Genomic DNA, 27,863 nt, shown 5'->3' with positions numbered 1-27,863 from the left:
ATGCCGTGCGGGCAGCCCGACAGCGGGGCCGCGGCCGCCCCGGCGCGGTACGTGCTGGGGGTGGACGTGGGCAGCACGATGGTGAAGTGCCACGTCTATGACCGCGCGGCCGCCGTCAGGGGCTCCAGCTGCAGGAAGGTGAGTCCGGGCGGGCTCCGCGCCGCTCCCTCAGCTCGGCCCGGCGGGAGCAGCCTGGGGCGGCACCTGCCTCGGGAGCCGGGCGGGGCCGGACGTGCTCGCTCTGCCCAGAGCGTTTCTGACCCGCGGGCCCGCGGGAGCCGGCGGGTTCCTTGGCTTGTCCCGGTGCGCGGGCATCTCCCGGGTCCGCCCCTGCTCCCCCTTCCCAGGGCCCCCGGGGTGAAGGGAGCCCGCAGCACCGAGCCCCGCAGGTACCGCCGGAGCGATCGCCCCGTTCGTTCCCGCCCACCAATCCCTGTTACTTTCGCTTCAATCGCTTCTCGACTAATTCCTCTGGGAACAAAAAGACTTTTGTTAGAAGGGCATAGCTGAGGCTTGCGTAGGACTTGGTGTTTACCCGCATCCCATCGTGTAACAGTGCCGCGTGAAAAAGTGTTAACTTGGGAACAGGGATTTCGGGCTGCTTTTCGTTTGTACTGATCGTGATTTTGGGATCAAGACAGTCTCCAGAATTAACTTTTTTACAATTAGGAGAAGTGTAAAAGTCTGATGGATTTCAGAGGTGGAAGGGGCTGCTCTCGGTGGAGCTGACCCTCTAGTGGGTGATCCCTGCCCTGCTGAGCCGTGCTGCTGGTGAGGAGCTCAGAGGCATCCACGTCTGAGTTCAGCAGTGGAGCCAAAAGGCTCTCTGAGCATCTGCTTTCCAATCTGCAGCTCTGAAAGGAGTTTACAGCCTCTGAAGTTCCTGGTGATTTGGGCTTCTTTATTCCCTCTGAACAGAGGAAGTCTTCTAGAGATCACACATCCAGATTCAACTATGTCCTAAAAGTTACACTGTTGTTTCTTCTCATACAAGAGATTGAGAAAATTAAGAAAAAAAATGCAAAGGCAAATTTGTTTGCACCAAGTTGCACAAGAATGGTGGCTTCTGTGAACTAGGGATCATAAAAATGTTGTTTGTGTTTCCTGAATAGGTGGAGTCGCTTTATCCTCGTCCTGGATGGGTTGAATTAGATCCTGAAGTGCTGTGGAGTCAATTTGTTGGTGTAATAAAAGAGGCTGTACAAAGTAAGGGCTTAAAGCTTGAGAAATTAATTATTTATTTATCAAAATTAGTAATAAGTCTGTTAGATAATAAGATTATTTTTAACTAGTATTGAAAATTCATCACTGAGCACAAGTCTACAACATGCTTTAAGGTCTATTCAGTCCTTATGTAAAATAGGGCATTGGAATGACCTTTTTCCTTTCAGTTGGGCCAGATTAGGATTGAAGTAGAAGCAGTGAACACTAGATTTACACATCAGTGACAGCACCTTGTTGCTCCAGCTTTTTGTGTAGGCTTGTTCCCCTTCCAGTGCCCCGTTATTCCACTGCCACTTCGTATGTGTGACTGCAGGTGTATGAGAGCATAAACTCAGGATGCTTCAAGGTTGTACTTCCTCCATTACAACCTGATGTTCCCACTTTTCCCATTCAAATTACGGACAGTTCTTACCATCCAATTTCTGTATTACTCTTCTTTTCTATTTGTACTTTAGCCTAAAATTTCCTAGTACTCCACACACTAAATACACACAGCTCCCTTTTTTGCCAAACTTCTGATGTGGGTTTTCCCCCCCTTTTCTGAATGCTGCTCTAACTCTACTCTTGCTCTCTGCAACTCCCATAGCTTTCACATTAATCCAGCTCCAGTGTTCTACAATCCAGCGTGGATCGCCTTTGTTGCCACGCTGATGCTGTGAACCTGTCAGCTGCACCCCAGCTTTCCCACATGCCTCAGCCTCCTTGGCCTGTGTGTGTACATCACACTCTTGCATCCACTGCTTTAAGTTCCTCCCATTCAGCCCCTCTTGCAGTTTGGTCTCCAAGTGTTGCTCTGGCTCAAGCCAAAACTGCTTGTCTCTTCCTTTGGAAGGCTGCCTAGGGAACAGGGAAAGTAACCATCACCAGGTGTAAGCTGATTATTTTGGGCTCTTGGTTTGTTTTCTCAGCAGCCGCAACTGTCACGAGAATAGCAATGCCACCTCAACCCCCAAAAGACCTTACTGTCTTCCTTCACTCCCATTCTGTGAGGCAAATCAGGAAGCAAGATTTTTCAGCTAGTTTTAAAAGGGGAAGGTTATCTTGTGGCCAAGATGTGTGCCCTGCTGGCAAGTCATTTTTAGGTCATTTTTAAGTCATTTCTGACCTCACAGTGCTGTCAAAAGAAGCAGTCCCACCCTCCTCTTTACAGGATTGTTTCAAGTCTAGAGCAGCTTCCTGAGTCGAATCACTGTCCGGCTGTTTATGCCAGCAGAGCTTCACCAGTGTTTGTGCTGGTGCAAGAGAGGGTGTGGTACCAGGGGCAGGAATGACTAACTGGAAGCAGGAGGAAGGCACAGCTACACTTGGGTTTGCAGGGCTTGTGAAGCTAAACGTGTGATTCCATGTGCAGGCGGGTGACCTGATGTAGTCCAGTCCTACCTAAAGGTGGAAACTTTTGGCTGCACAGTCCCACCCCCCTCTTTTACTCTGGTACTCCATCCAAAAGACAGCTTAGCTGAAAAATATCCATGTTTGTCTTCTGGTTTGTTTTTCTCTTTGATGGAATTTCACTCCACTCGTGTAGGCATCTAGAGAGCATGATAGCTGACGCAGGGAAAGCGATGGGAGCATGCAGGTTGTGGAGATGGGGAGGAGTAACACATGCCACTAATCTGCAGTGAGCTGTGGTAGTACTCCTGTGGCTTTGCCTGGAAAAGAAATGCTGCTGTTCTCAAGCCACCCACTCCCAGGTCCTCCTCCCATACACTCCTGCTACCAGCAGCACTTGTGCAGGCAGGTGGAGCAGGTTGCCTTGCGAAAGCACCGGTTTAACTTTCAGCTGATTGAGGGCTTGGTAGCACTGCCTGCAGGAATGCAAGGGCCAGGACAAAGGAAGGTGCAGAAGCACAAGTAGAGTTGGGCTGCACAGGATGTGCCCTTTCCCTGTGAAATCCTTTCTGTGATTGTCACTGAGAGGGTGGCAGATGTAGAGTCCTCAAGATAGGCTCACACAAACGTAACTTTGGATGGGAAAGTTGACATGAGAACTTGTATGAGCAAGACATACTTAACCTGTGATTTGTTCAAGTAGCTGCACTGAGAGCCCCTCAGAGTAACAGTACTTAGGACAGAATAGGTAGTCTGTCATTTAAGAGGAATTTCTTAATGTGTTTTCCCTTCATGTAATTTTGCTTCTGGAAGCGTGCATGGAGGTGCTTAGCAAGCTGACTAGAGCTGCTATGAAAATAGCTATGGACATATTTAATTATTTACAGTTTTATATATTAGAAAAAATGTTCTGTAAGAGTTATTTGAAGGTAAAATTTAACAGCAAAGTTGGTGTGTACCCAAATGTACACTTTTGTACTTCTGATTTTGAAGTATACTTTGCATTCAGTGGTACGTGGTTTAAGCCAATTTGTTCTTAGGAATTTTGAAAGGTTGCTTAAGAAATATTTAAAGTGAGACACGTCATTATCAAAGTGATGTAAAAAATCAGGCCATATTGACATTAATCTCTTTACTGCCTACAGGATCGATCTAGTTTTGTTTCTTTATGAAAATTCTTTTTGTAAGTGTAAAGGTACTTCTGTTTGTGCTTTCTTTTGCATTTATCCATGTGAAATGCACATTTTAATTGATTATATAGGTTTATGCAATCTTCCTGCCTGTCTCTGGGATTATTCATGTAGAGTATCAACAGGCCTTTCAGGAGGCAGAAAGAGTCAGTGTGCCACAACTGCTTTTAGTAAATACATAGGTTTGTTTATCTGCTTTGGAATCAGTTGTCTGACTCAGAGCTCTCTAACATTTCACTGCTCTAGCCACTTAATTGGGCAGCCTGTAGAGATTTATATTCTCTTTAGCTGTTAATTTCCTAAGTATTCCATAGATTTTTATAATTATATTGAAGAAGCTGTATTTTTGTTTGTTTCTTCAAATAAATGCTTTTTTTTTTCTTTTTTTTTTTTGGTTTTTAGCTGCAGGGCTTCACATGGGGCAAATTGCTGGTCTTGGCATCTCCACACAGAGAGGAACTTTCATTACATGGCACAAGTATGTATATTGTGTGTTGTTTCAAACAATTTTGTTTGTTTACATTCCTGGACTGGATGGGAGCAGGCTGTAGAAATGTTGAACTGTGTTAAGTCACAACCTGAAAGTAAAAAATGTCAGTCACTCACGTTCCCTTGTGTTTGCACAGCCAAACAGTTCAGAACAAACTGTGTTTGCACAGTTCAGAACAGTTTGTAAGTGTATGGCCTTTTTGTTCTTAATACTTTGGAAGAGCTGAACACATACTTAATTTTTATTTTTGGTGAGAAGTCTAGAACTCCAAATGTCTGTGTGCCTATCTAGTAACTCCTTGAATCCACCAGGAGGATATGCACTTATTTTGGGAACTGACCCAATGTTAATTGTCCTGATTGGAAACGGTGAATGTTGTTGAATTTTTTGGGCAGTCTGTGTTCTGTAGTTTTAAAGGGGAAATGTCCAAATACTGTTTTTCAGGAGGACAGGGAAACCTTTTCATAATTTCATAAGTTGGCAAGACATAAGAAGTGCTGAACTTGTGCGTTCCTGGAATAAGTCCCTTCTGCTGAAGGTAAAACTCTGCTAATCTAGATACAGCTTGGACATATTAGAGCTGTCTCATTTTTATGACAAATAAGGGCAGTATATGGAATACTGCTGTTCACATGGTAATGTGACGTGTTGTAGCCTAAAAACGTTTAACTGAGCAATATTAGCATGGAAGATAGTGCCAAGAAAACAAATGCAGTACTGATAGCCTGCAGGTAATTATGGGAAAAGATAACTGTAGTTCTAATATTCATTTTGTTACTTTTTAGTCTCTTGTTCTATTAAAATGTTTCATGTTAACATTGCTACAGCACAGTTTTTGCATGTCGGTGGGTAGTTCTTGGTTGGCAGTGTTTTGGGCTTTTTCTTTTCTTGGGTGTTTTTTTTCCCATACTCTTTGCTCAGATTACCTGTAGAAGGTGTATTTTATGCTGCTCATGGCTTGTGCTTCTTACCTTTAGAAGAGAAAGCTTTGCTCCAATTGGAAAAACAGAAATCACTTTTCCTCTAAGTGGAAACTAACTAGCACACTCACCATAGGAAATTAAATGCTTGGGTTTGCCACTTATTTCCTTTTTGAACGCTTGATTAATGATTAAATTTTGCTAAGTCTATTAAGTCATGATCGAGCCTGTCAGCTGTAGAACTTTCACTGGAATAAGAGTGTGTAAAGCTGTCAGCCACATCAGGCATTGTGCTCATGTAGCTGACCAGTGTTGGTAGTGCAGAGAAGTGTCTGTGTTCCAGCAGAACTTAGAAAGACTTCAGTGCAGCTGCTCTTTCCTGTGGTGTGTTTAGCAGGAAGGCTATCTGTTGATTTAAGATCCCTGCTTGATCCTACACAAAGATACTCTAACAGAGTTTTAGCTTTCTAAATTAGCAGCTTCCACCTGTGTTGTCATCCTTTAAAGATAATTAATCAGAAACCTTTAAAGGGCGAGATTAAACATTAAGTAACTGTTTTCTTTTGAAACAGGTAATCCATGTTATTTTTACAGTGCTTCATTTCTTGACTGGGAACGATCGATATTTGGCACCAAGTTTTCTTACTTTTTCCACACAACAAACTTCTATGAAGTTGTCATGGGTTTTTAAAAACATACCTGAGGTAAGCTGGAAAGGGAACAACAACAGCTTTCTCAAGTGATGATAATGGCAGGTGACTTGGAGGTGTTCAAGGCCAGGTTGGATGGGGCTTTGAGCAACCTGGTCTAGGGAAAGGTGTCCCTGCCCATGGCAGGGAGGTTGCAAGTAGATGATCTTTAAGGTCCCTTCCAACCCAAACCATTCTATGATTCTGTGACTGTTGGCTGTAATTTCTTCAGGTTTGTCTTGTTCTTCTCCTCAGAAGAACCAGAAAGACTTTCATCTGTGTTAATGTTCAAAGCCTGTCCTCCTAAATAGTGACTTGTATTCATACAGCTTTTTCCTCTGATTCTGGAAATATGTAGTAGTCTGAAGCTTTCTTCAGACATAAGAAACATAATCAAATCACCTTATTTCACTTGATATAAGTATACAGTTAGCAGAATTAGTTATTTTACTTTGTTGTAAAGCTATTTGCACTCTAGTTTTGCATGACAACTGTATTTATTTTCTACAGGCACTCTTATCTTTCCACTCTGCATTATCCCAGCGTTTTGCAGTTTCACAAATAATATCGTATATTATTTGGTTTGCATTTTGTTATAGTGTGAATTAGAAAATGCACATAAAATAAGTTATGCTGGAATAATCCAATGGCCTAATGAGCCCTGAGCTATTTGTTGCTATATTCATTGCTCTAATCTGTGCCATTTTCCCTGTTTCTACCTGTAGCATTTATAACTTTAGTCATCTTATGTTCTATGCTAATTTTCAAGTAATTTTTAAAAGAAAATTGTTATCATCCATTTTCTATCCAGTGTAAAGAAACCCCAGAGTCTTTTGAGTTCTGACTGTCCCAAAGCTAACTATTGAGAAGGTCAAGTATAATTTCTTACAGGCATGTTTTTGTTGGACCTGTTGAAAACGTGAGGTGTGAATCTGGAGGATTATAAAAGTGAAAGTCACACAACTGCTGAGTTTTCTGTGTGAGATGAACGTTCTCCCACATTTTTTCAGGCACTGATAATTAAAATATGTGACTATCAAACCAAGAAACTCAGAAGATTATGGCTCTTGATAAGAGCCATGTATTCAGTCATGTTTTGAGAGAATTAGTTTTTATGTCTGTTTATGAATTCTGTAGTTGTAAACATTATCATTTAGTGGAAATTAGATAAAACCCGAATTTCCCATTTTAAAGGGGAATAAGATCATAAGGAAAATAACATTTTGAACTCCTTACAGAAGTCATAAACAATAAAAATATTTTCTCATTAACCATGGAGAAAATGATAAAAGGAATTAGGAAATATGTTTCTCTTTATTGTATCCAGTTCTAAATACTTTTTGTTTGTATGTATATTTTTTCCTAGGCTGAAGAAGCTGCCAAAAAAAACAACTGCTGCTTTGGGACAATTGACACATGGTTACTGTATAGATTGACTAAAGGTGAATGTTACAGTTTCTCTTAAATATTAATAAAATGCACTGGAATCTAAGAGAGAATGTTCATGACTTGTCATTTATATATCCTAGAATTCAAATTTTTTTTTGCAATTTGTACTTTTTGATAATTGATAAATATTTTAATGTATTGACTGTTAAAAAAACCCTAAATTAAATATTCTTTGGGCCCTGCCTGGAAAGGAAATAATTATTCAATGTAATCAACCTTTTAAGAGTATAGGATTTAAAGAGGACTAACAGAACTAATTGGTGTTGATTGAAGAAAAGTAGCTGTGAAAGCAAAAAACCAAAGAATTGTTACAAATGTGAAAGAATTACAAGTTTCTGTCCTGAGGGCTAATGCTGAGCAATCAGATGGATTATGATTGAGGGTGATGCAGTTGGTGTGGGGTGTGTTGGCTCTTCTATCCAGGTTCCTGAGAGGAAATAAGGTCATTATTGCCCTTGCAGTGAGCGGCAGATGAAGTCTCTGTGCCCGTGGTATCATTGTGATTTTGCTCACACACACTCAGTTTATATTTGATGGGAGCCAATGAGATGTTTAAAAAAAACTCTTAAATGTCTGAATATCTACAAGTCTTACTTTGTTCTATGTTTTTTCCGTGGTAGGTTCTGTGTATGCTACAGATTACTCCAGTGCCAGTTCTACAGGCATTTTTGAACCCTTTACGGTATGTGCTGTTCTGGGAAAAGGTTGTTGCTATTTATTGTGCTTCTGAGAGGATTGCTGACATTTTTACTTTTTCCGTTTTGTTTCAGAAATGTTGGAGCCCCACTTTATGTAATCTACTTTCTCTGCCAAAGTCTATTTATCCACCAGTGAAAGACACGAGGTAACTATGAAGACATAATTAAAAGAATATGATAACTGTTAAATTAATTGCCGTTATAAAAATACTACATAATCTGCACAGGCCAAGTTATATGCAGGTACACAAAGTTATTTGTATATGCAGTTATACTTTATGTAGAAATATATGAAGTCCAAAACTTTATTTTTACTGTCAGTGTTTCTGACAGTAGTTAGTGATAGTATTAATGTTTTCTTTAAAATAAATCAGTAGCATCACCTTTCAGATGTGGTGCAGACTCAGGCCTTATGTACCTAGATTTCATTTTAACAAGAAGTTCAATTTAGTATTGTGATGTTTCTCCGTAACATTTGTTTTAAGCTTCAACTTCGGATCAGCTGACTCTGAAATATTTGGGGTACCTATTCCAATAATGGCACTGGTGAGTGAAAATATTTTCTTACTTTAATCTGTATATTTCTACCTACACTATTTATCTGGCTTTGATTTGGTACTTGCTTCCTTTGCTATGACTTAACTGCAGTAGAATTGGTTGGTGAATTTTTCTCCAAAAACTCAGTTTACACCCTTAGGGGAAAAGGAAGAGAGAGGAAGGGGAAGGGATTTCTAGAGGTTGAGTTCATTAAGGTTAGGGACCAAATGGTTAAGCACTGAATGTAGGACTCTAAGCTCTGGTAATGTGTGTGTCTCTGCCTTAAAATCAGTTATTCTATACAGGGTTGTGCAACAGAATCCACTCTGGCTTGACTTCGGTAAGACTGCACAAATGTAAGAGTATTTTTTAATGGATCTACTTGTGGTCCCTTTTATATGTTTGTTTTTTTCCCCACTAAAAATAAGTGGCAAATAACATGTTCTTGCCTCAGTAGTTAGAATTTGGAAAAGAAAACCTCATTATTTTTCTAAAGTGATGACTTGTAGCAAAATCTGCTTGAATTGAGCTAAGTGAAAAAACTGTCACCTAGATAATTTGAATTTCTCCTGCTATTTTTAAAGAACTGTAGACTAAATTTATGTGTAAATTTCCTCTTTCACCAAGGCAAAAACATAAGTAAATACATTTAATAACCATTATTGTTGTTGAAAAATTGAGCATGGAATAATTTGGTACAGGAGGGTTATCAGAGAAAAAGGAAGGCAAGACCTCAAAATTTCAGCTTTCTATTTGGAGAAAGAAGAATTCAAGCCAAGCCATTCTGTTGTGCTCTCTGGGATTGCAAATGCCCCATTTATCCTTGTCAAACATTAAACCATAAAATATTGCTTTTGTTTCCGTAACATTTTTCAGTGTTGCAGGCAATGCTACAGACATTCCTGTTGTGTCCAAACCTGGTGTAATTTGGTGCTTGTGATAAGTCTGACTGTTGGAATGGCCTGCAAATACTTAAGAAATTGTGTATGAATCCTCTCTGAATGCTCAGTTCCTTTCTGAACAGTTACTTATATTCAGAACTCTGAACCATTTGCATTGATAGTTTAAAACCTGGCAGCATTGCAGGTTGGTGGTTGACAGCTAACTTGTCCCATTGTTTTTGTGGCTCTGGCAGGTAGCTGATCAGCAGTCAGCTATGTTTGGAGAATGCTGCTTCCACCCAGGAGATGTTAAACTGACAATGGGAACAGGAGGTTTCTGGAATGTGAATACTGGAGAGCGTCTCTTTGCATCACAGAGAAGTAAGATAGTGAAATTTGGTTTTAGAGTATTTGACACACTCAGCTTTTCCTCAATAGCTGTTAATGATGAGGGTACACGAAGGGATAAAATAGGACTGTGCTTTTCCTTCTGTCTTTAGCTGTAAGAAACCAGCTTGGGAGTGTGGGTCCACAAGACTGTGGAAATTTTTAATTAGAAATACACATCTTGGTTATCCTGAAATATGCTTCTCAGGAAGAGAACTTAAGAACATCATTATGTCTGCTACCCGCATCCCTCCCTCTTTTTTTTTTCTTCACCTGTTCTTGATAGCAGTATTATACAGTAGAAGAATGAAGAAAAGAGGGATTGGTCCTCTGGCTTCTCACATCAAAAAGTTGCAGTAGATCAAGTTCCTGCCCTCGAGCCCATATGCATCAAATTACCTGCAGTGAGATAATGCAGGATTAACAGTTTGGTTTTCTTTTAAAACACTAGAAATGCTCAACATGCTTGTAGTGTTTAAAACCTCATTGTCTGAACATTTGTGGTCTGTCAAGCTTATTAATTTGTCAGAGGTGGCTGTTTGTCAAGAGAGCAACAGATGATACTGAAGTAAATTTGCCCACACAAGCTCTCTCTGTCTGTCATATTTTTAAAGAGTTACTAATTTTGGGAAGTCTGCAACTTAAAGTGGGATGGGTGGGGCTGGGAAGGAGGACAGCAGTGTGCTAAGGAGTTTTTTACCAGCTCAAGTCTTGAAGGACCTTCGCAAATAAATGAGATGTGTCAGAACTGAAGAGCATAGACATAGAATTCCCTATGAATGCAAATGATTTTAGGCTAATTAATCATGTCATTAGGAAATCATACATATGTAGTCTGTGGAAATCTAATGGCAAAAACCATGCTGTAAGGTTTTTCCATTCTGTTTTGTTTTAAGAAAATACTTAGCTGTGATCTGATAGAAGTTAAAATCTTCTAAGGCAGTGCTGTGAAACTTCTACTGCTTTAGGCTGTTACTTATGCTAAAATGATTTTCCCTATGTCTCTGGCAGTCGTGGGGACAGTTAGTAGGACAAATTAAGTTACCTGTCTTTCTCAAGTGCCCTGGGCATTAAATGTAATGTGTTCAATCTTTAAAGTTGACATATGTATTTAAGGCTGCAGGATTAATCCCTACAGCATCTTTGTGCAAGCTGTTCATTAGCTGCTGTTCTAGTTTCTGGTCTACATTTAGCTCTTATATATGACAGTTTAAAAAAAACAGAAATAACGTAGTTCCTTCAAGAACAGCACTTGTCACAATTCAGTGATGGAGTCATGTTGTACAGATGTAAAAGCTGTCCCTCTGGCAGTCTGATGGTTCTTAGTAACTCTGGTCATGCTGAGTGTCATATGGATCCATTGCCTAGAGGCAGGATTGTTTTACACTAGTGGAGACTCTGGTGAGAGCATCTTCAGGAAGGCCACCTGATGGATGGACTTCTCTGTCCCTAATTAGCTGCCTTTCTTTAGGACTTTTGGCTCAACTCCTTATTACTGGCTATTATTTATTCCTAATGTAATAGTACCTTCAAGCAGTCAGCTCTTTGAAAGATACTTTTTGTTTTGGGGGGGAAAAGAGTCTGACTTTTTAGAATCCCTTGGGGAAAATTGGATGGACTTAAATAGGAAAACATTGATAAATTTATAGGTATTCACAATCTCTTATCATATAAAAAATAAAAGTAAGTACAGATAGTTCTTCAGATTAAAGGGGGATTTTTTATATTTTTATAGTGATTTTTTTTTTGTTAACTTTGGTCCAACAACCTGTTGCTCAAGTCTCTTGTAATCCCATCACTAAATTTTCAAACAATATACTTAACCTCTATTGCTGACTTTTTTTTTAGCTTCAATTCTGCAAAGGGATTGAATAAATGTTTTTTTTTTTGTTTGGTCTTATTGTGGTTAATGCTTGTATATGTTTTTCTGGAAACATTTAATTTAACTAAGTGGTTTTCTTTCATGGAAAATAATGAAGGTCTTTATCCACTGATTGGTTGGAAGATTGGGAAAGAAGTTGTTTACTTAACTGAAGGCACTATATCGGACATTGGCACTGCCATAAAGTGGGCTCAGGATATAGGTAAGTTCTTTATAGAGGGTAAAATATATAACTGCTTAAGAAACTTTTTTACAGGTTCATAGTTATGTTACTGGACTTGGTTTTATTATTCATAGTTGAATAACTGAATAATTGAGTAATTCACAACTGAAGAAACCAGCCCACATGCTTTGGGCAGCAAAAATGCAGTGTCTTAGTTAGTAGGTTCTGTGCTGGATGGGTTTGCTGCAGGGAGTTGGAGTTTGGTTTGTACAATCATCTCCTCTTCAGTCTCTGCCTCAGACTCTCCTACCTATGGAGGCTTTTATCTTCCTGAAACATTTAACTCCTTGCTTTCTCTTGAGCACGACAAACTTCCTGATTCCACAAGCACTTGCTGCAATGCTTTTGAGAGGTCTCAAGCTACACATCTCAGAGTTAATAACAGGCTTGATTTATATGAAAATAACGTGGAGAACTTCTCAAGTAATGGTGCTGTCAGTGTTGCTTCACATAGAGGTAATGTGCCTGTTGGCTGGTATTATTATGTAATGAAAGGCTTTGCATTCCAGTTTAATGAAAGACTAAGAAAATAATAGCTCTGTAGTAGCTGACTACTGGTTGTTTATAGGACAACTGTTCTGAGTGTATTAATTAGAAATTTACTTGGCTTACTTAGAAACTTAGTACATTTTTACCTAAGATGCAAGGAAAGATTGTCTGGGAAAGGTTTTCCTGAAGTGTAGCTCCCCACAAAATTTCCTGTTTCTTGAAATTGTCAGCTTTTGGTGCATATGGTGCATTTATGTTCTCTGGTATGTGCCCTTGAGGGCTAAATGTGACTCAGGTTGGTCCTCAGGTCTTTGTCATCCAACATTTGACTAAGCCTGGAGAGCAACAGCCACGAGGCTTTTGAGGAAATGACTCAGTTCAGCACTGTAGACTCAGCTGTCAGTTAAAATATATACTTATCCATATCAAACTTATCCATACTTAAAATGGATTTTATTGGTGTATGCACAATATGAAGGATTTCTAGCTAGTCAGGAGTAAAATGGTCATGACCTACAGTTGCTACCAGAGAAAAAAAAAAGGGAAGTTTTAGAGGGAGATTAAAAAAGGCATGCTGCTTTAAACACTGTAACAAGTGAGACCTTTATTTTCTGAAAATATTATTGCAGAGAAGCAGAATTCAGAGACTTTTATCAGCTTTAGAGAATGGTAAAACTTTTGCTCTAAGAAGGAATTGGGCCAAAACATGAGGTAAGCCTCAGTAAGGGTGGTGAGGCTCACCATGGATGAAGATGAGACATAATAGTGGTAAAGGTTTGGAATTAGGAATTTCTGCAGCAAGGCAGACTTAGTTTAATTTCTTTTAGTATGATCATATCACTTCTAAGAATTTAGAAGTAGTAGTATGTGGAATTTCAACATCAAGTCAATCTTAATTTTTTCTTTTTCTATCCTCGTGTAGAGGTACTATTTTTATAATTCAGTAACAGCAAAGACAACAAGAAAGAAAAGGTGTGATTTGGGTTTATTAGTTTGAGCACAGTACAATCCAAAATTTTCAATCAAATTCATGAAGGTTAAAAAGGTAAATTGAAACTCCTGATAAGTTACTAGGATGGGTTTTTCAAAGGTAAGTTTAGCTAGATTAATCTAATTTATCTTTAATAGGAGAATTCACTTTTTTGACAAGAAAAAGCAATAGATCTCATGTACAGAAGACCCCTAGTCTTTTGTAAAAACATGTTATGTGGCCACATAAGGGCATTATTAGTTAAAATTATGAAGATTGGTGTTGGTACAAGAATTGCACGTGGGTGAAGAACAAGCTAAAGAGGAGTGTCAGTAGAGTTATGAAAGAAAAGATCTGTCTGGACAGAGAATAAAAGTAGGTCTATCCAAGAGGTGATGTGATAAGAAGTGATTACCTTATTTATGTGTCAGTCACTTGTAAAGATACTAAGAGTGGTGATAAAATATGGATATTAAGGACTTTCTCTGTAATTGCTTGGTAGTTGGGCTGACAATAAGAACATCTTTTTGGGGAGAAAAGCATCTCATGTGTTGTGAATTTAAGGTTTTAGCACTCTTAGGGTGCCACTGTTACCAATCTCAGTTCCCATTTCTGTCTATTTGGAAATATATTGACCTCTTACAGGATGTGAAGATTAAAAGGCTACAGCACAAGAGGTATGAGAGGATCCTTTTGAGTTTAGCCTTCATCTGAATAGTTTGGGTTTTTTAATGTGACTGATGGACATGAAATAGAGAAGTGCTCATTTCCCTTAGAACATGTCATCTGAGAATATTACAAAAGGCAGTAGTCAAACTCTAGATTTCTGTCTCTTAGCAAGACAAAATGAAGAAATTGAAGTAAATGTAATAAAAGCACACAACTTATGCATCCTTACAGATCTTTTCACCAATGTAGATGAAACAGCAGAAATGGCCCAGAGTATTGCTGATTCTCAAGGCGTTTGTTTCATTCCAGGTCTTCAGGTAAAATTATTAATTTAATAACCCAATTAAAACTTCAACTTTTACATGTTTAAATGTAATAATTTACATCCTATCACAGTATTTATTCTGTACTACTCAGGTTCTTACTGTCTGTCGCTTATCACGATGTATGAAGACCATTGTCAGAATGCTTAAACACCATCCTCCCCTTGAGAAAACCCTACCAAATAGGAAAATTAGTGAAGGACAGATAAACTGAATGATTTGCCCCCAGGAACACAGGCAGTGCCTGCAGAGACAAAAACTGATCCCGTAGCTTTTCTGCCTCCTGCAGAGCCATCACTGAGACAATACTTCTGAGCACTGCTCTAAAATAATTCATTTTATTCTGCCTTTTCTCAAACGTACGTTCCAATTCATCAGAATATTTACAAACAATGAGCAAGATTGCAATTCCTGGTGTTATGAAAAATGACGATAATGTTTAGACACTTCTCCTGGGAATGATCAAACTCAGTAGGATAAACATCTCTCTTAGAAGTCTCAGTGATTGATTGGTTTGAATTACCTCATCTCTGTATGTTTCTAAAAGTTTTTTGAGGTTTTTTTTTAAATCTTCATTTGTCTACCACACTCATTTTAATCATTCCCAGGACTAGTGGTTCTTTCTGAAGAAACTTACACAAAGGCAAGGTTAAAGATTTTAAGTCCTGTATGCTGATGGAACAAAGCAAAGAGGAATTTCATTTCTTCTCCAGGTAGCCCAGCTCCCTGCTCTCAAACAGCCACCCCAGTCTCTAGGGATATAGAATTTGATTGTGCTAAGGGGCTTCCATTTCGTATTTAGTGGGAGTAACTGTGCTAGGAATAAGCAAGTGTTGAGCTATGCTAAATTCCAGTATTGGCAGACAGGAATCCTGAGGTAGACAAATGTTAGTCTCAGTATTTTCTGAACTTTTATTTCTATTAGTGTTCAAGTTCTAGAGATATTGGCAAAATTTCTTTTTTGTTTGTATCTTTTTATTTTGCTTTGTGGGTTTTTCTCTCCCTTGCTTTCTTGGCACTGTCTCCATAAGGAACCCCAGCCAGCTTCCCAGTTAATACTGATTCAGTCTTTTTCCTTAATTCTGGTATTCCCAGTCCAAATTTAGAAGCTGTACTTGGATAACTGAATGGATTTCTCTTTAACTGTGACATCTAGCAGCCACTAATAGTCCCGCCCAGTGTGGGTTTCTTTGCTTTTTAAAACCCCTGCTTATTGCAGTGGACCGTGCTTAGCCTGCAGACTCAGTGACAGAACGTGTGTCCACTTAGAAACTGAGGGGATTACATGGTGTGAAAAGGGACATAACAGAGTTGAACACTTCTGGGCCTGTAATGTGTCTGTGTAGCTCCACATGGCTAGATGCTAACACAAATTGATTCTATTATAATATTTCTTAGTCCTCAGAATGACAGCCCTTAGGAAGGGTTCTTAGAAAGCTCATGTGGCCATTTCCTACACAAAGTAAAATGTTCCTCTACTCATCCATCATTAGGCAATAAGAACAAGTGTCTTTCTTGCTGGATTCTACTGCTGTGGTGCAGTACACAGAGAGGAACATCATTGTGAAATTATATTTAAAATGGGGTGAATATTTGCATTAATAATTTTTTTCCTTTTACTCATTCTGCTAGAAATGGGTTTCCAGGCTTCCATTTCTGTGGTTAATAGTAACAGCAAAACTGTAGGGCTCTTCAGTGGGGTGTATGCATGGATGTGCATGCTCTTTTCTTCTTTTTTTAATGATCAATTCTTTCTAGATACCCTTATGTAGAATATGAGTCTACGCCTTTTAGATTATCTTGTACATGAAAAATGGTAAACTTAGAAGCCATGAATCCTTATTGTACTACTGAGCTGAACAAGTGGCTCCATTTTTAGAGTGGTAAGGGTACTTTTATGTGGAAACAAAAAGAATATTTTCTTTGATGCAGAAGTTTCTTCTATTCAGGAATTTCTCAAAATGCCAGCTTTCTTTTTGGCTGTGTCTGCCTATCTGTACACTGGTGTTTTGGGTTTTTTTAGCATATGATAGCATCTTCTTAACTATAAATATGTGTGTATGTATTTTATAAGCATGAAATTCAAACTTCTGGTAAGTGTTGTCATAATTGATACTTCGCACAATACAACTGAAAAGGATTGTTTCAGTTTAAAAGTTACTGTCTACAGTGACAATAAGATTGAACATTGTCACAAACCAGGTACACATCAGCCAACTAATATTTTGTGATAAAGTTCATCAGAGGAGTGGAGGGGTGGAAACAGAGATTCATACATTAGTCCTCTAGTTCTCCTGTAAAAACAAGAACACTTAGAATTTTTCTTGGACTGTGTTTATCAGTGTAACTGATAATAGGCTGTAGTATACATTAATAAAAAGTATTATCATCCCTTTCAGTGTTACTTTTAAAAGTCAATTCATCTTTCTTTCAATAGTTCAGGAGGGGGTGTGTGAAATCTTGTTGGAGAACAGCAGTATCAGTGTGCCCTGTCCTAGACACTTAAAATGTACCCTGTACGTATTTTGAAGATAAATCACATGGCTTAGTCTTATTTAGTATGTCAGATTTGAAATAAGACACTTAAAACTTTTGCTCTTGAAAGAAGCTGTTTAAACTGTTCACTGAGGTAGCTAAAATAACAATATATTCCTCTTACGTATTGTTTTCAATTTTCTTCTCTCACTGCTGCCTGTAATTGTTGTAAGTTATTTTTTTCTTCTTACTCTTTGACTCCTTTCTTAAAAGCCTACAAACACAATTCACTGAACTCATGGTGACATCTTTTGTGCAGGTTTCTGTGGATGGCACATATTTATGTGCCTCTTTCATGGGGCTGAAGCCTTCCACTACCAGAAACCATCTGGTACGAGCTATACTGGAATCTGTAGCTTTCAGGTACTGTTTGCTTAATTACCTGGCTTATTTCTTACATTTGCTTTTATTTAGATCAGCAGCATTAAATGGATACTTGGACTTCTGCAGATTGTAAAATATTAATAGTAGTGATCCATTACTGTTATGCTGGAAAGGAGTTTCAGCTGCTTAATTTTTTCTTAACACTTTGCAATTACACTTGTGTATGTTTGCTAGTTCAGAGGTTTTTTTATTAAGTAACCATATAGATTGTTAAATTATATTGTTTGTTGCATGTTCTAAAAATGTTTTCTCTTTGAAGTTTGTCCTTACTCTGGTAACAGTGTTTTGTCAGAAGCTGTAGCCCATTCCAGCTATGTTTAAAGTACCCCTGAAGCTCAAAGTTTTATATTATAGAATCATGGAATATGCTGAGTTGGAAGAGACCCATCAGGATCATAGAGTCCAACTCCTGCCCCTACACAGGACTTCCCAAGAATCACACAAATAAATAGAAAAGAGTAGAGATCCTTTGTGTTTAGATTTTCTCCCATTAACTGAAATGTTTCAGAACAAGTCAAACTTGAAGCCTTCAGATATTACCCTTAAAAAATAGCTGGGTAAACTCCAGTTAACACTCTGTTGGCCTACTTTCCTCACTCTAAGTGAGGAATCAGTGATGGCATCTTGTCTGTAGAAACCTATCAGCAATTTTCAGTGGAAACAGTGAACCTTCCACAGTGACTTGCTATAGAATGGGCCATGATTTAGCCATACTTGTGCCTTTGTGGTAATGACAAGGACTAAAGACCAGTTTCAGTGGTTTTGGTTTTTTTATTTGTGCATTTTAGAGACTCACTAGCTATTGCAGCAGTTCTGACAGAACTGAGGCTTTTTTTGCCTTGTATTTTATTTTCTGACTATGTAGATACTGGAAACACTTTATGGAATATATAATGCTTAATTCAACTGAATATTTTTTTTAAAGAAACAAAGTGCTTTATGATACCATTGTGAAGAAGGTGCACATTCCTCTTCAAACCATTCGGTAAGTTCTGTGTAACTTCTAAATTTGATATATGGGAGTTTGACTTTAGGTCGATGTGAACTTTATTATGCATTTTATCTTACTGTGAAAATTCTGTTGTTGAGAAATGGATGATTCCCAAGTCAAATGTTAATGTAGCTTAAGCAGCAGTAGAGTCTCCCCACACCTATTGGCATTGATGATTGGCAGTAGGAGAGTAACAAATTGCTCTAATTATTAAAACAATAATAAAAGAGAAGGCAAATGCATGTTTTCAAAAAGCACTAGAGTGCACATAGCAATGCCTACCCCAAAGGTCATTTTACCCTTTGTAATCATTCTTTCATACTGACACATTTTGTGCCGGGTCTTTCACAGACTGTTTTTTGAAGACATCAGTTAAAACTATTTGTTCTATTTGTGAGGGAAAGAGGGAGAATATTTTTACAATTCAGCTGTTAAGACGTTGGTTTTGCTTTAATCTTTGAAGAAGCAGATCAAATTTAGTGAGGCAACGGTGAATATGCTTTCACAACATTTGATGAAAATTTAACCGAATTATACATTGCTGGAAGACTACAGTTCACATTTCAGTAGGTGCTTCCTCTGAACACAGCAGTTGTTAGAGCCTCCAGCCCTCTGGGGCTCAGAAGGCTCTCCGACAAAATTCCTCCTTCGGGCAGCCAGGGGTCAGCATGGCCCTGTGATCAAGAGAGAGGCAGCCTTCCTATCCCTCCTGTGCCTCTGCAGAGGAAGGAACAGACTGGCAGGCATGTGGACACAAATCACTCTTGAGTGATTTGAAGAAAACTGAGAGTACAAGGTGGGAGGAGCCAGAAGTTTCTCTTTTCCATCACGTACTGGAGCAGAGTAGGCAAAGGTGAAGAAACAGCCAGGCTTGGGAGTTTAATGGAGACAAAAAGATTAAAAGTATCTGAATTTTTGATTCCTTAGGAAACTTTTTTACATGGAAAATTGCATCCAGAATTTGAGAAGTCACATTAAGAGCGCGAACTGAAAAATGGGAAGTGTGGAAGTAGAGCCTAGGGAATATTAGAATTCTGATCCCACTTATGTTGTAATGTAAACTTTACATTGTATGATCACGTTATTTTTTATTCATTGATAGAAAATTGCTGCTTCATATAGTGACTAATAGTTAACTAGCATCAGTAGCAATTCAACTCGTGGGTTAAGCATTAAAAGATAATGAGATAAACTCAGTGGAGTTTTCAGTAGGGTTGTAAACTGCTCTCCCATCCTTTTATCTGCACATCTTCAGTATCTGTCAGTTACTTTTGATTTTTTGTTTTTGCTTTTATCCCATAAATACTTTCATTCCCTTTTTAGCTGTTGTCCTGTATCCCTTGTTCTTTCCCAGTCTCTGGCTCTTACAAGCTCCTACCAAGTTGTTGTTTTCATTAGTCCTCTACTTTCCTATTACTTCTCTTTGCTTGTCTCAACACCATCAAGGAAAACACAGAGAAAGAACCCTCACTTTAGCCCACCTGTCCTGTGGTGTAACACCCTGCAGGAGCCTTTTTAAGGATGATCCTGGTGGTCCCTGGAGCCCTGGAATGTTCAAGTGTTCTGTGAAATAGCACGTCCCTGGTCAAATGGCACATAGGAACTTGGAGCTAGCAGGTGTACAGATTGAATCTTCAAAGTATCCAGCAGCAAAATTTAGCTAAATGTAAAACTGAGTATTTGGAAATTTTTAATAGTATGGAAGACTTCACCTGGCATATTTGAATTGAAGATCTTTAAGCAATTAATAAGTTTTATTACCCAACACTTTCTATAGCAATAAACAGTAGAGGTCTTTTCTATACCACATTTGATAGAGCAACAGCTCCATGCTTGGCTGGTATTGGAGTCCAAGAGCATAATGAACCAATCTCTGACATTTCAAAGATTGCTTTTTGTCACAGTTACTTTTGTTTGCAAGTGTGATTACTTGGCACTCTCAGATGATTAAAGACTTCCATTGATAAGTTCTAGTTTTGTCCATTAAATTGGTCCCCAACATGATGCAGTTAGGCAAATAGATAGATGGAAGCCTCATTCTGAACTTCCTCATAAAAAAGAAGCAACAGTGAAGGCATTTTAGCTCACTAGTACAAAGATTTGGTAATAAGGAAAGGGGTACTCTTCCAGATCTGAGAGCACCTGAAAGGGTTTGTTTAGTGTAATGGTTTTGACTATTGTTATGTTGTGGTGGTAACTATGTAAAGGTTCTGTTATAAACTCTAACATTTCAGCCAGGATGATTTATGGTTTTAAAAGACAGAGCTTTCAGAGCTTTTGATAGTGTCCTGTGTCCCTGTCTGTCTACCGTTCCTCCCCCAGTTTAAATGTTCTTTTTTTTTCTTGGCACTTTCTTCTGGCCACTAAACTTACCCACATAGTGGAAACACATTTGTGTATGGGTACAGGAAGATGTATGCATAGGTGTGGGACACCAAGACTTGTTTTCTGAAATGCCAGCAATAAGCATTTGAATTTAACACATTTTTCTAACTACTTTTTCCCTTCTCCCTATAGAGCTGATGGAGGTGTCAGTAATAATAGTTTTGTTATGCAGATGACTTCAGATTTAATTAATAAGAAAATAGAAAAACCTGCAAATGCAGATATGTCTAGTCTTGGTGCAGCTTTTCTAGCAGGCCTTGCTTCAGGTATGTAGACATTAAAAAGGTTGTTGTTTTTCCCTTTATAATGCATTTTTGTAAATATGAAGAGAAAAAAAAATCAGACAAAAAAAGGGCATAACTTCAAATAATTGTAAGAACTCCCCAAAGGATTACTTTAGCCTTTTTTGTGGGAATCCAAGGTAAATAGTGTTTGCTTCTCTGCACAGTACAGTTAGAAGGATGTACTGGAGAAGAAAGAGGTGAACCCTGTCTTTGCTGCCTCCTCTTTCTTGACTCTGTGTCCATTCCCATATTTGTGCTGCCTGAGCAGTGCTGGATGGGGGTGGATCATGTGCACTTACCTGCAGCCATGCCATTCCTGCTGAAGTTGTGTCCTGTCATCTGTGAGCTGAGCCTCTGTTCTTTAAGGTTTTCATGGAAATGGAAGTAAAAAATAAATTATTAACAGAAAAAACAGCTCTACTCACACAGAATTGTTCTATATCATTCACCAGACTTAAAACTACAAACTGTCAATGGTTTTGCTGAATATGCACCTACAAAATATATTTTCATTAAATTGCTCTGATATGTAAATAACACAAATGGAAGATAAAAACTATGTGCTTGAGTAAGACTTATTCACCAAATAAAAGTGTCAGAAAGTTGGGGCCCTTGACAGGAAAGAATGATTTAATAACATAAATTAATCTGTTTTCTGCCATTTATGCAATTTTTTAAGACAGTAGGAAAGCAGTTAAATCTTGGGGTTTGTGGCCCTTCTTCACTGAGAAGGGCCTGCAGCCGAAAGCATTTTGTGGATGAAACCTAAGGGAACTTCAGTGCACCAGAGCTGTTCCTTGGAAACCATCCCAGTTAAGCAGATGCATTGTCTGAATTCCAAACAAGTGGATCCTATTGGAAAGGATTTTCACAATGTTAAAAATATGCTTCCCTCTGAGAAAGTTGTTGGTTGAGTAAAGAAAAGCTGTCATGATTTCTTACTGTGTTTCTGCTTTGGATCTCTTGGAAATAGATTAAAACAACTCAAAAATAACATATTTACAGTTGAACTGGAGAACGAATTTTCTGTTTATAGGATTTTGGACTGACAAAGAACAACTAAAGAAGCTAAGGAGAATAGAAGCAGTGTTTGAGCCCCAAAAGGACTCAGAGGAATACAGACCTGCTATGGATACCTGGCTACAAGCAATGAAACACTCCCTGCACTGGTAGAAGTTGGCATTTTAATTATAGAAGAATTAAGATGTTTTAATTCATATTTATAACATCTTGACATTAACAGGACAGTGAAAACCACAACTGGAATTTGTGATGGTATCTATACGAGTTATGTGGTACTTGGTTACCCCCCTGCTGCTGGATTACTTACACACTGTAATGACCCTTCCCATCATCCCTGTGACAGCTGTGGTCCAGCTGCAGCATTGGTGTCCCTTCCATGACCTCCTCCGGGTGGCCCAGCTGCTGGAATCCTACCATGTACTGCACAGGGGGTGTTCTGCCTATGATGGGTTTTCTCCTGAGGAGCTCACCTCCCTTTGGATCTCTAAAATCTTTGGTATGCTAATCATCAAGGAAGGGTAAAAGGCACATACACTCCCCTAGGCATTGCTGAGAAACTTAAAATGATTGTTGGGGGTGGATTGTGATGAACTCAATTGTGTAGAAAGAGGTTTTATTGATAGTAGCCTGTTACCAACTTCTGGCTGACATTCTAAGAAAACATTTGGCCCAACTCTGTGATGACACCTCTGTGCACTAAATTAAGATGAAATACGAAAGCAAATAGGCTTTCAGCACTCCATTTAAAAGAAAAATCCAGGATTTTTGTAGCTATTGTTCCTATCTAGCTTGTAGCTCACTTTTTTAAAAAATTTTATAAAGGCCAAAAGCAATCTTATCTAGCATGACCAACCCATATACATTAAAAATACTTCCAGGTATGCTATCTAACTTGTAGATATTTGTACCATTAATATTTTCAAGGCCATTCTTAAATCCTATTATTATTAGCTAAAAGGGAGTCAAAAGTCTATTTTTGAAGCTATAAATTACTTTTGTATTTTTTAAACAAATAAATTCTAATTAAAGAAATGTGTAGTTAATTATTATGTATTTGCTTATCACTACTCTTAAATTATTGTAATTTTCTCAGGAGTATTTGTAAATCAGCTTCAAAAATTTAAAATGATTAAACATTTTCATTTCAGAATAATATTGAGTTCAAGCTGTGGGTGATTGTATTCCACAGACACCAGAGACAAGAAATTGTCTTTGACTTGTCAGTGGTCATTGAAGAGGGCTGAAGGACTATCATTCACTTTTTCTTGTGCTGAAACGTGGAAGGTCAAATTGTACCCTGTTTCCTCAGTTTGTTTCAGTGTGAGTTGGAGCATCTACTCTAGCTGCATTCTTCAAACTAGATCTCATTTGCTTGTCACCCCTAGCTTAAAATGCCTTTTTTTTTTTTATTCTTCTATTACTTTCTGCCCTTCAACCTGTGCTACATCTTGGCAAATTTTTTTTCCTCTGGGTGTCCTTCCAAGTTGCAGAGACCATTCTCTTCTAAACCTTCTTTAATGGGAATCCTTAAATGAAGTCCAGAAACAGGTCTGTTTGCTGATTTCAAGTAATGTGGCAGGCTATACAGTCTATATATACCTTTTTTATAAATGGTGCTAAGACTTTAATATAAATAGTCCTCCTCCTCCTGCTGTGAAGTAAGAACCTGCAATTACAGGATATATGAAACAGTTGCTTTGCTTTAACTCCTGTGTTCAGCTTGTGACTTTTCTCAGTCCTCACAATGTCACTGCTAAAGAAAATGCTTGTTAGCAAGTAGGTTCTCCAAGGCCGAACAGAAAGGCTTTCAGTGTGGTATTTTGGGCTGGAGTTTGTGCCTCAGTTGCTGGTATTTTAGACTTTGCTCTCACTGTGAAAGAGTTTAGTCATCAATATCTGCCCTGGGATAATGTCCATCTATTGCCCTTTTGACGAAAGCTCCTTAACTTATGTCCACTTGTTAATCTTGTGGTTTTGCTGGGCTTACTCAGGCAGTGTTCCTTGATGGAGCTCCAATGGGAGCTGAGCCTGATCCTGTTCAAATCACTTTGCTGAAGGTAACTCAGCAGCCATGGGCCTTAGACTGCACCTTTGCACAGGGGGTGGTTTTCCTCCTGGCAATAGCACAGCTAAAGAGATAGAAGATATCCAAATACTCAAGACATTATATAGTCCTCTTGCTCTAGGGATTGTCCTAGAGGAACTATTCAGGATAACCATTTTACCACTGTCACTGTTTTATTTTGTGAAGCAGGAAATTTCACCCGTTTTCCTTTCATGAGCCTCAAATCTACAGGAGAGAAACTTCACTGCAAATGAAGGATGCAAAAAAGCCTCAGTTCATTCACCAGCTGACCCATTCAAATGGAATGCAGAGTTTTGAGTTCTGTTGTGAAGAGGTTCAAACTAGTGAGTAAGTCTCTGAAACAAACAGGGAGGTGTCTTTAAGTCTCCCAAGATGGAGGAACCTTTGGAGGTTAGAGAATCTGCTGCAGCTCGGGATGCACAGTTGCCCAAAGACTAACCAGACTAATAGCCATCTTGAAGAAATTCAGATACTGATCAAAGTCTCTTTTGCTTACCTGTTACAAGAAAAATTGATCCTCCCAGGAATTTTTTAATGTGCTGATATCTAAAAGTGGTACCTCTTAAATGATAATGAATTTGAAATGATTTTACAGGTGCTGTGCTGTCTTAACAGAAGGGCGTGAAGACCACTGTAGAACCTCACTCATATTAACTTTTATTTAAAATAAGACAGCCTTTACTGCTGCTGTTTTTACTTGTATTTAGGTTTTTTTACTTCAGGGCAGTTTTCATCAGTTTGGAAAGTATATGCAATTTTACATTTTCTATTAGCTGTGTTTGCAACAATACAAAAATGATAAATATTAGCTAGTTTGTAGTTTTATCATTTTAAGAGCTACACCGTGTTGAGACTGTGAATGTTTCACGTAGGATTGGGTAGTGATGCACCTCATCAGCTTACGAAGAATGGGCAATTCAGTTGAGATGTGTTAATGATCTCAGGGCATCCTGCCTTCACAGATAGACACAGTGCTGATGGTAGGTAATGAATGTTTTATCATTCATAACAACATATAGTCCTGTTATCTCTGTGGGGACTACATGGCATGAAAAATAGCTCTAATGTTGGAGGGATCTAACTACTATTGGATTAAGTGTTGCATATCAAGAGAACAGTCTTCAGATAGTTGAACATATTGAGCAGACATATGAATTTCCTTACATAACTAAGAAAAAAATCAGCAGCTATGTTTAAAATCTCCCTGTAATGAAATTGGCCAAGATTTTTGAGTACTGTTTTCTTTTAAGCAGTATTTTCTGCTTTCCTGTAACAGTTGATTTTATGTAGCATTAAATTCAGTTTCTCTCACCTGTTTTTGACAAGAACATTCAGACTTGCTTTCCAGATAGAAGACAGTAAAAAAGGAAAACACTTGAGTTGCTGCTTCAGCCTGGGAAGTTACCAGGTATAATCTCTGTAGTAAGATCCTTCAAGTAGTCCACTGTTTCCAAGATCAGGGCACAGCACAAGAGACTCTGACCATGTGGAAAAGGGTAAGAACCACTCCTTGCCAGTCAGTGGGGCATAGCATAGAGAGAGGGTTGTTACTGCTCCGAGCCAAAAAGTACAAAGTTTTGATCCCCCTTGAGACAAACTGGTGTGGCAGTCCTGTGGGCTGAGTCAGGGAATATGGCAGTGCTCTGCCCCAGAAGTTGGGCAGCATGTTAGTTTAAGGCTTTTTAGGGAGTCAGTGCAAGTTCAGCAGGAGAAAAGGAGTGGGGGTGGAGGGGGAGCCTGTTGTGGGTTAGTGTTTGTACAGGTTATCACAGCACGGGTTGTGGGCTGGCAAGAAAGTGGTGAAACTAGCAAATGTTGGAAAGGGAAATAGGGGGGATCAAGGAGGGATCTGGACAGCTGGGGGAGCAAGGTGGTGTTCTAAGGCTGGGAGACCACGGACAGGTTCTGGAGGGAGATGTGAGAGCTCCCCACAGTGCAGGCTGGACTGTAAGTAGCTGCTAAACCCATGCCTTAGCATATCTAAAAAACCCCAATTCTAAGCTGTTTTTAAGTGCAGCCCTCACTCTGGGATAAAGTTTGGGATTTGTGAAAGTTCTGAAGGACTGATTTAGAATGTTACCTCTGTAGTGTCCTTACCCTCATGTGAACTGATAATTGTCTCACCAGCTTCAAACTCAAGGGTGTGTGTGTATATATATATATATATATATAGTTATTCTGCAATTTGCTGTAGAAAGCAAATGCAAACTACAGGCGTGACTTTTCTTTCTCTCCTTTGTGGTTAAAATGGCTATTTTTCATACATTCATAATCAGTTCTAGCATCTGACTTCAGCTCCTTGGTGTTTCTTGCAGAAAGGTCAAGACCAATAAACCAGAAAGAGATATATGAAGCCCAAGTGTCTTTATCGAGGTTGGGTTTGAGTTCAAGTATTTGTTTAGCTCAGGTAACTTATTGAATAGTGCAATAAACCAGCCACCCTGGTTTGCTTCCTTTTCCAAGGCAGTGCATGCCTTCTGCACTTGTGTCAGGGCAGGCATCATGGTAGCAATTGTGGTTGTACCTGCTGGAGGGGGTCTGCAAGAGAATACACAACAGTTTGCATTTTTTTGGTGCTTTCATGAATGTATCTTGCATAACACTACAAATATTGGTAAAAGGTCTTGTTACATTTGATGGAAGTATTATATAGAGGATGAAAAGCAACTGAAAGCACAAAGTCAGCAAATTCCTGGGCAAATGCTAGTTTTTCAGTTGTGAACTGCCACACTGAGGTAAACATACAGGTCTAGCTTGCTAATGTTTTCCTTAGACTGACATTTAAGAACTCTGTTTTATGGGTTGAACACCTGTTTTATGACGTTCCTTCTCAGTGAAGGGGACAGGATCAAATGTGTCTTCCTAGAGCATTTAATGTTGTCTGTAAAGCAAGAAAAAACACAAGTTTACCATGTTTAATCTAGTATGTGTACGATCTAGAGGTACCTAAAGCACCTAAATATTGTTTCTGTGTCCCCATAAACCGTGTTTTGCTCAGCTTGTTCCACAAATGTGAAGGATGGGTAGCTGCGAGCCTTGGCCCTGTGCCCAGCTGCCCCGGAGAAAGCCTGTCCTAACAAATGTTCCAGTGTCGCTTCCAACGGAATTAGTGCCCATTTTATTTTTTTACTCCTGGGCGTGCTTTCTATTTATGTTGTCTCTGTAAACGTACTTAATCCCGCTTTGTTGAAATCAGTTTTTATAACGGTAAGGAAATGCTAAACGCAAATAGTTCTCCAGGCTGTGCCAGGGTGCGGAGCTGGGCCCGGCTGTCCCGGGCTGTCCCCGCCTGTCCGGTGTCGCCTCGGGCGGGGCCGAGGTGCGAGGGTGCGGTCCCGCGGGGCCCGGGCGCCTTTGTTCGCAGGAGGGAGCTCACGGGGCTGGGGCAGAGCCCGCCCCGGGAAGGACGTTCCTGCTGCCCGAGGCGCCGGACCCGCGGCGGGGCTGAACTTTGCATCCCGGGACGCGGCCCCGCCACCGCCTCGAAAATAAGCGGCAGGGCCGGCGGCCGCAGACAGCGCGGCGCCGCGAGCTGTGTATAGAGACAAGTCTCTCCCTGTATTTATTTATTTATTCACGTCGCACCGGCCGGCAGCACCAGCAGGTGCGGCCGCGGGGGGCTGTGGCGGGGCTCGAACCCGCGTCCCACCGATCCTGACAGAGCCCGGCACGCGCCGCGAGGGGCAGGCGGTGGCGGCCCCGGTTCTGGGTCGGCCAAGCCCTTCCGCCCCGCCCCCCCGGCCGCGGCGCCGCGGATTGGCGGGCGCTGTGTGTACACACACGGGCTCGGGCCAATGGCGCGGGGGGGCGCCTGACGTCACTCGG

The 27,863-nt window shown here is 39.6% G+C and overlaps 2 protein-coding genes across 2 annotated transcripts in view; both read left to right on the top strand.

Moving 5' to 3' along the window:
• Positions 1-4,169, top strand: part of XRN1 (5'-3' exoribonuclease 1) — a 45,795-nt gene extending 41,626 nt beyond the window's left edge. Inside the window, exons 48-49 of the transcript XR_001876075.1 lie at positions 1,113-1,206; positions 4,146-4,169. The gene's annotated coding sequence lies outside the window, so the exon portion shown is untranslated. The remainder of the gene's footprint in view (positions 1-1,112; positions 1,207-4,145) is intronic.
• On the top strand, positions 1-22,654 carry GK5 (glycerol kinase 5 (putative)). Its single transcript, XM_017822343.1, has 16 exons — positions 1-138; positions 1,113-1,206; positions 4,146-4,221; positions 4,678-4,771; positions 5,726-5,857; positions 7,209-7,284; positions 7,912-7,973; positions 8,062-8,135; positions 8,475-8,535; positions 9,662-9,788; positions 11,774-11,878; positions 14,259-14,344; positions 17,145-17,248; positions 18,195-18,254; positions 20,778-20,911; positions 21,966-22,654. The coding sequence occupies exons 1-16, from the start codon at positions 1-3 to the stop codon at positions 22,100-22,102; spliced, it is 1,560 nt and encodes a 519-aa protein (XP_017677832.1). The 3' UTR covers positions 22,103-22,654.
• The last annotated feature ends 5,209 nt before the right edge of the window (positions 22,655-27,863 follow it).

The sequence above is a fragment of the Lepidothrix coronata genome, unplaced genomic scaffold (assembly GCF_001604755.1).
Source record: "Lepidothrix coronata isolate B3197 unplaced genomic scaffold, Lepidothrix_coronata-1.0 Scaffold97, whole genome shotgun sequence".
Taxonomy (NCBI): domain Eukaryota; kingdom Metazoa; phylum Chordata; class Aves; order Passeriformes; family Pipridae; genus Lepidothrix; species Lepidothrix coronata.
This window is presented reverse-complemented; position numbering and strand designations above follow the sequence as displayed.